General features: G+C 29.3%; 1 protein-coding gene across 2 annotated transcripts; it reads right to left on the minus strand.

The window, feature by feature from the left end:
* Nucleotides 1-7,949: 7,949 nt before the first annotated feature.
* On the minus strand, nucleotides 7,950-12,077 carry LOC107164845 (uncharacterized). Of its 2 annotated transcripts, none has more exons than XM_015512815.2 (7): nucleotides 11,789-12,077; nucleotides 11,612-11,705; nucleotides 9,001-9,820; nucleotides 8,777-8,939; nucleotides 8,544-8,719; nucleotides 8,362-8,473; nucleotides 7,950-8,276 (listed from the first exon to the last, which is right to left on the minus strand). In XM_015512815.2, the coding sequence occupies exons 2-7, from the start codon at nucleotides 11,697-11,699 to the stop codon at nucleotides 8,115-8,117; spliced, it is 1,521 nt and encodes a 506-aa protein (XP_015368301.2). In that variant the 5' UTR covers nucleotides 11,700-11,705; nucleotides 11,789-12,077; the 3' UTR covers nucleotides 7,950-8,114. The 2 variants fall into 2 exon arrangements, with proteins under 2 accessions (XP_015368301.2, XP_015368302.2); XM_015512816.2 differs by having other exon boundaries at nucleotides 11,813-12,076.
* Between the last annotated feature and the right edge of the window lie 2,026 nt (nucleotides 12,078-14,103).

The raw sequence follows: 14,103 nt of genomic DNA on the forward strand, positions 1-14,103 counted from the left end.
TGTATCACTAATCATAATCAATACTGTGACGTAACCGATATGTTTAATCTATTCTACGAAGGGAATCAGCTGATGATAACATTTATACCAAGGTATAAGGTATAAACTATAATAAATCACAAATTAAAATATATTTTAATTCGTGGTATAAATCAAGGTGGATTTATTATTTAAAAAGCGGCATTTACGCCCTTCGCTTCGGGGGTTGTATGATTGTATAAATCATACTAATCATAGACGTTAAACCTATAAACTTTCTTTAGTATTTGATTTTCGGTTGGATACTTAGATACCAAAATACTCTTCTCAGGCGACCTCACACTGGCCACACTTCACACCAAAAACGTGTGGAATAGGTACTAGTATCTCTCTCCTACGATTATAATAATTGTTTTGGAGTTGGTGATCAGGATTAACGTAGGAGAGGTGGGCGTAGCTCAACGAAGATACAAACGGTTAGGTACTGAATTGAATATTATGATTATTTGATTTTGATTAAAAGCAGTGAACGGATTTAGAAAAATTAGAAGGCGCAGTGTAAGGCCATAAACAAAATGAAAATATTAGCTTACGATTTGCACGTTGCGCTCGTTTATGAAATATTCAAACATGCTTATAGAAGACGCTAACAAGAAACAAAAATATTAATCGTTACGTTGACCAAATTGTAGTATATTTAATAGGTTATAAGCAACAATAATAAAAATACATGATGCCAATCGATGTCATTCAGCATAGGTACGTAAACAAAACAAACCTTGCAAAAAGGGCACATGTCCATAATTTTCATAAAATCATATTTTTACAAACTTTTGTTTAGATAAGACAAATACATCGTTCTGTCTGTTGGACTAACAATTTTCCACCCATAATTTATTTATAGCTTTATTTATTTTTTAAAAAAACCAATAAAATCATTTTCTTTTAACTTAATTTGTGTAGTTACCTTAATCTTAGTATAATTTTTGTACTTTGAATATTTAAGAATTGATATTCTTACAAGAAGCTCAAGAAGGACATATGTCCAAGGTCTTAAAAAAACTATATGATATATAATTTTATAAAATTTCATATACATTTTTCAGAATCTTACAAATCATTATAAATATAATTTATATATAATGTAAATTAGTGCTTTCAATACATAATATGTATTTTTAATATTTTTCAACTGCTATTGTAACAATATGTTAGAACTGTTAGAAGCCTTGTATCAAATTTTCAAATCTTAGATTTAAAAAGAAACATTTTTATGAATTTCTATCTAAGATAATTTGCACATTGCCGTAATTTTTATGTATTTGGTCAAAATTTGAACTTTAAATGCTTATAAAAAAAAATCGTGTCTATAATTATTTATTTTATTTTTCAACTTTTATTGTAACAATACATATGTTAGGAGCCTTGTATTAAATTTTCAAGCTTTTCTACCCAACAAACAAATCTTTCGACTTAAGTCGAATTTTTTTAAAAATTGCATGGTAGATAGAATATACTTATATAAACATTCGATTAAAATTGCATGTATCTATAATGCCCATTTGTTGTAAAGGTACATCAAATAACCAAAATCGATTTTGACGAAAACTGATTGTGCATAAAAATTCCCGTTTTTTCCTTAATTTTTAGTTTGTATATCCCGATTATTTAGAAAAATATTGAGAATTTATTATATCCTCCTCCTCTGGTTAGCAATATTAAACAAATATAAAATAATATATATAGTTTTAATTAATATACATATTTATGTATTTATAGTTTAAAGATATACTTAAATTGGGAGGAGTTGATTCACCATTTTATAGGCAGAATTCGTTGTCTGGTAGCTATCCAGGAGTTACCCCAGGCCTATTACATTCGTCAATGGGTCACACATCTTTTACACCACTTAATCAAATGCCGATATTTACACCAAAAGTAATTATGCAATGTCATCTGACAACTTATACTGCTTTTTGTATTGTGTTTAATATAGATTTAACACTTTATTATGTAGTATTCTAGAATAATAAATATTTCCAATAATTTTGAATGTATATCTATTTATCTTTGATTGATTCCTAACTCCAATATAATGTAGCAAAATTATGTATTCAATTTTAATATTAATATTGTCAATGTATTTTATTCTCTCAAAAATGTCTTCTATTTAAAATGTAAATTTACTAATTACAATAGGGCTTGAAACGTAAAGCATTTAGGTAGTGCTTGACTTCAATTTTGCAGTGTTATAGACATTTATGTCGTTATTTAATACAATTAAAAAAAAAAATGCCTGTTTCTAGTTTTTTCTAGTACTTTTTTTTGCACATTTTCCACTTTGAGATGACTCAGATGGTAGACATTGAGAATATAAAACATGTTATTATTCTATAACTTTTTTCTCGATGTATGTTTATAATAAAATGTTGATTTTGTGTTCTATTATCTTGTAATAATACTTGAGTTGTCTATTTATTATTGCTATCTGCAATACAGCAGAGCAGACCAATACAGGTCATGATTTGTTGCAATGGCCCAAAATAAAAAATGTTCAAAATGCTCAATGATTTAATATAATAGTTCTAAAAGATAATAATACCAATATTTCTTAAAGCAATATACCAATATCCTCAGTGTGATTGACATAATAAAATATAGTAGGTATAATCATATATTGCATGGTGGATAGAATATACTTATATAAACATTCGGTGAAAATTTCATGTATGGTCATTTGCTTTAAAATTTCATCAAAAACCAAAATCGATTTTGTCGAAAATTGATTGTGCGTATAAAAATTCACGTTTTTTTCCCTTAATTTTTAGTTTGTTAATCCCAATTGTTAAGAAAAACATTGGGAATTTTTTACTTTTGATCCCCCAATGTACCAACTAGATTCACTTTCTGATCGAACGACGTACTGAAAGTTGAAAATCGAAGCACTTTTACCCCCCAAACGTGATGACAAACACAAAAAATAATTTTAAAAAAAAACACACATCATGGTAAAATCAATGGTAGGCGGAAAAAATGGCCACGGAAAAAAAAACCCAAACTGAAAAATACACCCCGGAAAAAAAGCCCAAGAAAATAAAAGTGCAATCATTGTAAATTGTAATATTTTATAAAATGTGGTTGATTGTTGATTATAAAATGGATTTACAATCATATAATATTTTTATTTCTGTAATAGAATAAACAGTGGCGCCGAAGTCCATGTTTATGTATGGCAGCTGCCATACATATAAAAATTTGGCTGGGGGGTGGGTCTTTAGATGAAAATTAATAGGAATAGGATCACAAATTATTAAGTAATATTGCCCATTGGGCATTGAGAATATTTGGTATTAAACATCAATGTTTTCGTTGAACCCTGAACAATAAACGCTAAATAGTTCATAATAAATAATAATACAATCAATAGTAAGAACAGTAACAACTATTAGCGCAGAAATCGGTGTCAGTTGCTTAGCACTAGTCAGCAGTCAGTCATTACTTTATTAAGTATATTCAGGTCAGAGTGAGCGACTTATTTGTTATTTTTGTTGAGTTTATTGTCTACTAGTGTTCATGTACTATTTCTGTTAACTGAATAGTTTATAATTAAATGAATTATTATTTAATATACTTAGTTTATATTTTTAGTTATCACTTTTTATATTATTTTGACTTTTGTCTTTTGAGTTTTGACTTTTTAAGCACGTTTATTTTTAATAATTAAAATACTTTATTACCCATATTAATATATTATATGAATGTTAATACTGCCTTATCGACTATTATTTATACATTTAAGAATTGAGTATACTTATTTTATGTACATACGTATATGGTATATCCGATATCGTATATAGAAACATTAGAAACAAATATTTTGATTTGTGGGTTGTGTTGTAGGTGGCGGGGGTGGGTGGGTGGGTGGTTGTTGGAGATTCTTGCCATACATTTAATTTTGTACTTCGGCGCCACTGAGAATAAAACATTTTTAATAGAACATAAGAACAAAATATTAAAAATACAAAATATTCACGTTTCTGGACTTACAGATATATAAGTATAATATAGATTGTATTGTTAATTATCACGCACGTACAAATCTAGTGTTGAATTAACAAACAAAACACTTATTAAGGGTTAATTAATAATCATTTACTTGGATTAATTTAACTCATTTGTTAATACAAGTATTAGAATCAATATTTAATACAAAATGATTTTAACATTATAGCTATTTTAAATATAACTTATTTAGGTTGAACTATAAAGTTAATTCAGCTACACGCGGCTGGTGTTACCTTTAACTACCCAAATCACATGATTTACCTGTAAATTAACTTAACTGTACAATAATGATAATTAACTATAAAAAGCTAAGTTAAAACAATACAAAATTTAACTGAAGTTAAAAAGTTTAAAAATATTAAATACTATGTATATTATTTAAAATATGTATCTATAAATAAATATAAATATATTATGTATAATATATTTTTTGGGGCTTTTTACCGTGGGTTTTTTTCCGGGGTGTATTTTTTAGTTTGGATTTTTTTTCGGAGTTTTTTTCCCGCGATTCAAAATCAATATATTATATTCCTTGCTTTCAGTGGCGTATATAGTAGGGGGTTCAAACCCCCTCCCCCCCAAATTGTTTGTTGGTACGACACTTATACGAATTTATTATCCAAGTACCCAACAAAGTTAATTTATAATAATAATTAAATACATTTTTTTATAAGCCCCCCCCCCCCCCCCGAAATGAATTCCTATATACACCACTGTTCGCTCAGAATCTAAAACATGATCAAACCGATCAAGGTAACCAATGAATCTAATTTAAACTAGACATTTTTATTGTAGGGACATAATATCCACATTCGTTGTCTTCGTCTTACAAATGAATTTAACATAGCAAATTTTATTCTGTACCTACGTGGCTAGACACGGTGTGTTTACATTTTTACAAGTTAATTACACGCACCGTATTTCATAGCTCTTGATAACAGTATAATTATAGCAGCGATTGCGACGATGTTATCTGGTAATGTATAAACATTACGTTATTATAACTAAAACTATTATAATAATCAGTCCAAACTTCCAAAGTGCGCTATTCCAACACAACACTCTATTACACGCCATATCGCAATAAAATCCACCGTTTACAAGCGATAAGCCCAGCAGATTACCTACGAAGATTCGCAACTCGCAAGGTAACATCGTACAGCTAAAACAAAAAAATAAATCTATAGATCGAAAGGTCCCGAACTCTCATCATTAATAGATTTAGAATTAACGTTAAATTATACTTTACCCTTTAGTAAACCATACTTCAACCAGTTCAATACCATACAAATAAAATGCTCTCTACTCAGTCTACTCGGTACTCATATATACAGTAAAATAAGACCGTTAGTAATAACCTACGCGTGCCTTGTCAAAGCAGCTGCCTCGAAAACAAATATTAAAAAATTACAAACCCTTAAAAATAAATTTTCAAGAATAGCCCTAAAAGCCCCGTGATTCATGAGAAACTAACAACTACACAATTATACGGGTGACGGGTCTACCACATATATGACATAATATCTACCTGGATAACACAACAATTCAAAAACTTCCACGAAAAACTTTACAAAGTTGAAGAAGCACTCCACTTCAAAATCGGTAAAAGATCCACAAATCTAAGATTTAAACCTCGGCTATCCCCCAATTTTAAAATTAACATCCTCAAATAATGTTCATGTTTATGTAACAAAAACTTCTTCCTACAAAAAAATAAAACTAAAATGAGAAAATGCACAGCTTAGCACCCTTAGTTTTTTTTTTTATTGAAATTGTGCCTATGGTGTTTCAGGCTTTCTATCATATTTATTAATTTAAAAGCGAGTTATTACTTATGAGTACCTATCTTAAAATTGTAAATTGTTTGTATGTCTTAAAATAGTTATAACTCGAGTAAAAATAAAAATATGATAGAAATCCCAAGAGTCAACTAGATAATAATCTTACTTTTACATTTTTTAAGAGATAAATTCACTCTAAATTTCAAACTAACGGTGCTAAACATGATCGGCCGAGCGTAAAATTTGCCATGTTACGTTGTAAACGGAGACAACACATACGAGTATCGCGTCTTTCAGATTGATATAAGTTGCTACTTGCTATTGAAGTGTGATTATTTTTCTTTTTTTTATTATATATTTCTACTTCGACAACTAAGGCCATTAGCATTGCATTACATAAATACATAGGCATATTTACATTTTAATAATAACTAATTCCACAAAAATTTAAAGGAATACTGCCATCCTAAATCAAAAATCAGTCAGTAACAATGTAGTAGTTTTGAGAAAAGTAATCTCAGAAATAATCATTCAATGATTTATTCATTTCCTAACTATTCAATTAATTGGCTTTGAAATATTAATGGCGTGCAGAAGTTTCTACTACAATAACATTTGTATACGTACTCGTAAATGTTGTGTTGATCGAATACAAAATAACAATTATTGTTGTTATTCGGCACATTTTTTTTAATATTGCCTATTGGTAATTATAATAATTCGTCGAACGGGAAATGGCGTGAGGCGAAACAATAAATATCAACATTTTTTTTTGTTCAGGCTCGACGGCTTTTGTATTTAATACATTACATGTCAGTTATTGGTTGGCGAATTACAACAAAATAGAAAAGTCGTTTCATTATAGAAACCAAGTGCAAATCCAATGTTTTAAAAATTTGAACTTTAAACGCTAACAAAAATTAAATTTGTGGCTTGGTGAGGCGCGGTCGTACGCTTAATCTGCGGAAACGCACTGAGCGTACGTACCGGCCGCAGTTGCTAGCTCCCGGATGGGTGACCACCCGTGATTTTTAGCAACATATCCTTGCCACACATACCTACACAAACACGTGTTACAACCCTACCCACTTAAAAACCTACAAGCAAACATACAAATATATAAATACCCTACCGTACCACCCCACACCCAATGGCCTATGTTGCCGCGGGTTCTCCTTCCAAAAAAAAAAAAAATTAAATTTGACTTTCCAGTAAACATGTATTATTACTATTATTAAGATAGATAAACTTGATAAGTCTTGTATCAGATTTTTAAATCTTGGATTTAACAAAAAAAAAAAAAATGTTTATGAATTTCTAACTCGACTAACTCCAAATAATTTGCAAATGTTTAAGATTTTTACATGATTTGTCAAAATTCGAAATTAACACTCATAAAAAATTAGCGTGAATTTACGGTCCTTTTTTGACAGAGCAAACATATTTTTATCTACAAAAAAAAACTAATATTTAAAAATGCCATATACCTAAAAATAGCTCAACACGAGTCCAAATATATTGGAAATAGTGTTATGTTTAGAAAATGTTAATATAAACATTTAGTGGATATTTCATGTATCTAAAGTCATTTGTTTAGAATACACCAAAAATGATTTTGTGAAAAATTCTCGTTTTTCCTTAATTTTGTTTTTTAAATACCCGCCTTTTTGAAAACTACTAGCAATTTTAAACTTTTCTCTCTCGAATGCATTAACTAGATTTACTTTCCTACAGGAAAAATTACTGAAGTTTAAAATCGAAGTATGAGTTTGAATCAGTGGCGGCGCTAGGCGTGTGCGGTGTGGGCCATTGCCCACGGCCTCACACCTCAAAGGGCCTCGCGTTCTATAGGGTTTTATAATTAACCATAGAGAAATATGACAGAAGTTAAAAAATTTTTTAAAAGGGCCTCTTTAAGTCTACTTCGCCCACGTGTAACTTTTACCTCGCCACGCCACTGGTTTGAATAGCGGTAAGGGAAAGTCCTCATTAGCGGCACGTCTTAGAGACCTCATTTTGGGAGAGAGTAGGTCTCAACACCAGTTCCTTTTAATACCTGGGATTTGTGTGGATGAAAGGTGGCCATATTAGAATTTAATATTTATATTGATTAATACTAAATCATTAATTAATTCTTAAATTTTTATTAACTATTACAAGAGCATAAATCACATAATATTATAATATTAAACGATTACACATTATAAAGGATTAAGATGATACACTGCACTAATATTTTATTCAAATTTAAATTAAATATCAAAAATATTGATTTAATAATATTATTATTTATTTCCTAAAAGACATAAAAGAGTTATCATTAGCAGCTGTTAAGAAACGAGAATGTTCTTCATTCACTTCAGATACCATTGAACTTAAATTTTCTGCGTTGTGCTCAATATACTGTAATGCTGTCATATGGCAGTTCAATATTCGACAAATAGTATCCAACTGAAACCAAAATAAAATTTATCATTATGCAAATATGTTTTATAATTGGTATTATTAATATTAATATAATTTTGATTAAACTTACATCATCATCAGAGTCTTTTTTTGAGTTAGCTTTATTTAAATTGTTTACTATTTCTTTTATATCCCCTGACATTTGTTTTACTTGATTATCGATTTCTTGTGCAGCTTTATATCTGTGTAAAGTATGATTTGATTAAAAATAACAAAAAATAACAATAATATACATAATTTTAAATAACTTACATTGGTTCTCTTTCATTATTCAAGCTACTTAATACTTCAGCAGATTGTAATTCTTGTTCTAGTGGAACTAAACAATCTTCAAGTTCTTTTTGTTGGGATAACAAAAAGTCAAGTTCATTTTCAATATCTACTTGTTCTTTTTCTTTTTGCTCCAGAATATCATACAGTTTTATCAACTATAAACAAATAGTTATGATTAATTAATATTTTTAATTATTTATTGTACAAATTACTTTAGTAGATTGATTAGTTAACATATTATCCCAAACAGTTATTTCATTTGCTTGATTAAGAAATTGTTTTTCTTGATTTTCTAAACTGACAGTCCAGTTGTTAATTAAATCAATAAGCTGTTGGAAATTAGTCGGTTGAACTGCACTAGATTGACTATCTGATCTGTTATAAAAATGTATTATGATATTATTATTGTAATTGATGTATTAAATTTTGTACATACTGAGATGTAACAGGTTGAGCTTGTGTAGTAATTGCCGCAGTAGTTTGTATTGTAGTAGCTTGGGCTGTGGTTGTGGTTATTCCAGAAGAACTCAACGAAAATCCAGTAGTGCTTGTTGTGCCTAATGAAAAACCAGTAGAAACTGCTGAAGATGTAACCAAAGAGAAACCTGTTGATGCTTTAGTAGTGGCTAATGAGAATCCAGTAGATGGTTGAGTTGTTGTCAATGAGAAACCAGTAGATGCTTGTGTGGTACCCATTGAGAAACCAGTAGATGCTTGTGTGGTACCCCCCATTGAGAAACCAGTAGATGGTTGAGTGGTACCACTACCTAATGAGAAACTGGTAGAAACTGCTGGAGTTGTACCCAAAGAGAAAGCAGTAGATGCTTGAGCTGTGCCCAATGAGAAAGCATTTGATACTTGAGTTGTGGCAAGTGGTAAGGCAGAAGATGCTTGAGTTGTAGCTAACGAAAAACCAGTAGATGCTTGGGTGGTACTAGCTAATGAGAAACCAGTAGAAACTGTTGGAGTTGCACCCAAAGAGAAAGCAGTTGATGTTTGATTTGTGCCCAATGAAAATGCATTAGATGCTTGAGTTGAAGCTAAAGAGAACCCAGTAGATGCTGAAGTTGTCCCCAATGAGAAGCCAGTAGATGGTTGACTTGCGACACCCAACGAGAAACCAGTTGACGCTTGTGTGGTACTACCTAGTGTAAAACCAGTTGTTGCTTGTGTGGTACCACCTAATGAGAAACCAGTAGAAGTTGGTTGGGCATTACTCCCTAAGGAGAAACCAGCTGGAGCTTGAGCTGAACCCCCTAAATAAAGAAATAATTATGTTATATTCAATGAAAAATCTATAGAAGCTTGAAGAGTAGGCGTTGCTGATAAAGCAAAACCTGTGATACTGAAGTTTTAGTTTTATCTGCCAAGACACCAAAATAAGTTAAATTATTTATTTCATATGGCTTGGCTAATAAATTAACACCAATAAAATAATATTATATTGTACAGATATAATAAAGGAAGCAGAAGCAACAGCTATTCAAATTTTAATACCAAATGGCAACTAAATATACATAACAAGCAATACCTATTTGACCAGTGGCGCAATTAGGGGGGTGCAAAAAGGTCTTTAGCTTCCTCCAAGTTAAAATTTAACACCCCTTGTTTTTTATATATAATTATTATTATATACCTAATATAATGAATTTTATGTTTTTAAATGATAGGAAATTTTCTGAAAAAATGTTTAACTGTTTGGTCGTAGCCCGTAGGTATAATGTAATTTGTTATTTATCTTTGTAGAATATTGAAAAAGATTTATTCAATCAGATAAACACCGAAACTATTTTAAATAAATATTGCATGAAACCCAGAAAAATTATGCTGATTTCAAATGTATAACATGAAATTCTTTGCCCCCCCCCCCCACCGCCCAGTGATGTATTTACAGATTAGCACCCCTCGTTTTAGAGATCTAGTTATGCCTATGCCCTATGCGGCTATTTCTCAAATGTAAGTTATTAAATCTCTGTTTTAGATACAATATTAGTCATTGGTGACTTAGAGGAGTATATAAAGTATTTACCTCACCATAATTTTCTCTTTCAAATTTTGATTTTTAAGAATTCCGTTTACAACTTACTAGTATATTTAAGAACTATAAATTAAATAATTACATTTTGATTTTTTTTTATAGCATTTAAGCGTTTAAGAAGTATTTTGTACCAATACAAACTCATAATCATAATATGATAACCAATCTTTTTACTGTAAATTATTAAGGAGATGACTTTTTGAAAATTGTTATTTATTCAAGTAAAAATTAGAATGAGTAATTTCTGAGTGATTGATGAGTACCTATGTACCTAGTACCTACTTACTAAAGATAATAATCATAAGAAATGGTTTTACAAAAATATGCAACAATTAAAATATTGGATCTATTATTTATTATAGTACTCATATTTAAAAAAATTATATAATTATATAATAATATATATAATTATATAATAACGTAAAATAAGTTTTTTTTACTATTTCAAAATTCTGTAACTAAGGCTCTATCTATGTTTTATGTGTTTTTACTCAAATTGGACTAATACTTTAACTCACAATACAACATGTTATTACAGCAAACGCTCGCTAGAAAAGGCAGCTTCATCAATTCTTGTCAAACAATTGTTGATTTACTATAACTACTTTCATTATATTACCTATATTAAACTAACTAATTAATAACTATCATAATCAAGATTTAATTTTAACATACATTATACACATGAAAGAATTAGGAATTAAAATATATTCAATAGTGTCAATAGTGAACTAGTTTCACAGAAGTTGTACCTAACTTCATTATATTATGCTCGTCATAATATAAGTGGAAATTGTCTTTTGTCTGAAATCGCTAAAAAGTAAAAACTGTCAGATGACAATTGACTTAGAATTCCGTCTAATTATGCACAATTATCTGGAGAGGAGTTAACATGAACATAAATTACATTTCATGAACTTCCTACCTTTATAAGTTACAACCTACAAAGCTTATGTTACGAACTTCGCGTACCCGTATGAGCCTAATTAAAAATCAACTATAAACTTACATGGAGTATTGGCAGGTGTAGACATTGTAAACATTGAAGGCTGATTTGTGGTTTTGGGTGTCCCGAAATTAAAACTCATGTTGGACATATACACCTATTTGGTTTTTTTATTTGTAATCAAAACAATGTATTAAAATTAGTAATTATGTTATATTAAGATTATACCAAGTTAGTTACTTTGAGTTTATATAATTTAACTACCTATATCCGGAATACACGCCGAAATTGAGAAATTCACAAATTACAAATAACTAATTGAGACAATTGAGTAAAAAGTAATAACCGCAAAAACCGCGGCAAGATGGGGTCTTAAAATCTTCTATCAATATTTAATGAAATAATGAAGCAAACAACGAATAGCGAATAGCGATATCTAGTATCATATCAGACATATTCAGTAATACACATATAAATATTTATATGTCTATGGTAATCCACGATCGGGGTATAATCAAAAGAAAGTACTTAAAATTCTCGATTGTGTTTGAAATAATCGATTAATTCGATTATTGAGAAAATTTTAGCATAGAACCACAGAATATAACAATGATTTTAGACAGACTGACGTGTCGGGCGTCGGCAATGGCATCGGCATCGAAATCAGTTAAAATAATCGAATGAAAAATACGTTTGTACATGGTAAGTGGTAACTATACGTAATGATACAAAATGGCAAATACTATAGTACCATTACCAGTTACGCAGTTACCAGTACTTACCACAGAACAAAAATTATACTTCATATTAATTTAATTTATTGTTTAAATCATGGCTTATTATTTAAATATAAATAAGCCAGGGTTTAAATACTGCATTAGTGCATTCAAATTTCAAATATTAAATTATTTAAAATTGGTTGTAAACTAGCTGACTATGTAGTATATAATTAATAATTGTAGTACGTCTTTCTACTATCTTCTACCACAGCTTCTATCATGTACCTAGTGTTTGAACTGAGGCAGTATAATTGTGCTAAACATTTCCACCCTTTCCTGGTTTTTTGAACGGGAAAAAAAAAGTGTTTGAATTGAACAGTTGTGACTTGTGAAAGTTCTTTTTAAAAAACATTTTAGGTACCACTTCTAATCAAAATTTAATTTAAACATTAAACTGTTTAGTCTTTACTCTTATAAATATAAAATTTCTTCTATATGAACATTTTGTAAACAGTAGTTAAGCTTTGTTGGAGTACCTATATGACACGGTGTCGTGCATTGATCAAATCGTGGGTGGACGTGGGGTGTTAATATCCCATTATCCCCCCAAATAATATAGTTTTTTTAGATGTGAGGGATTGAAGTCCCATCCCCACTCGGCAATCACATTTATGTTGAAAATGTTAGCCTCTTGAAGTTTGAATGGATTTATCCACCAATCCATTTTATTGGATTATACCTATAATGTGTAGTGTGAATCCACCCAGTCAAAGCCCACAAATATAGATACTAAAATATTAATTCGTGTAGGAAATAGATCATTAGAACATTACACACCTACATACATAATATACATGCATTGCATAGTACGTTTCTAATTTTTTTCAAAATTATATTGTTTCTGCGGCTGCAGTGGGCACTCTGTGTATTATAATAGTGTAGGTACTAGGTAGTAGGTACCTATAGTGTAAATGTATGATGTAGACAAAATTATTAGGTATCAGTTCTCAAACATTTTTTTCTTCTGTATCCCTCATTATAACATAACATTTTTTTCATTATTTATTTTTCATAGACTAAAATATTTTATATCTTGTGGCAAATAACAACAATGTATATATTTTGCATTTAAAAAATGAATAACCTATTTTACATATTTGGTGAGATCCAAATCTTTGTTAGAATTAGGGAACAGATATAAATGTTCTAAAAACCAAGAAAAATGCCTTAAAAAAATATGATATAATGCACTATTAACAGAAGATTTTTTAAAGTGCATCAAAAAAATACTCTTAAAATTATTTTTAACATTGAAAAAATTTGTTTTGATATTATATATAAATTCATATTTTGATTAATCTAATTATTTATATCATTTTATCATTCATCTTTTCCTATCTTATTTTTACCATGAACATTGTATCATTTGTATCAGTAAAAACATAAATAATAAAAAATATGTCTAGGCAATATAAATATTATTTTATTTTATTCTGTTAGAATGAAATTTAACTAAATAGTAATCAAATTTTATGCATTCTTATATAAAAATGACTTACAACATAAAAATACACTTAAAAAGTCAGAAATGCTATAAAAATAGAGTTTTTAAAATGCAAAATAAAAGTTAGATTTTTTAATTCCTTGTTGTATAAGATGAACTTTGTGCTTGGAAATTGGAATGCATTGTTTTTGGATATTCATAAAAAAAATTGCAATTTCATTCAAATCCATCCGCTAGTTATAACTAATAAATAATAATAGCCAGTAGGCAGCTTAAGTCTCAACTTATCCGAAAAAAATTAGAAAAATCTACGATAAACAGCTAGAAAGAAA

The sequence above is a fragment of the Diuraphis noxia genome, unplaced genomic scaffold, assembly GCF_037042655.1.
Source record: "Diuraphis noxia isolate RWA-SAM2 unplaced genomic scaffold, SU_Dnox_SAM2 contig0004, whole genome shotgun sequence".
In the NCBI taxonomy this organism is placed as follows: domain Eukaryota; kingdom Metazoa; phylum Arthropoda; class Insecta; order Hemiptera; family Aphididae; genus Diuraphis; species Diuraphis noxia.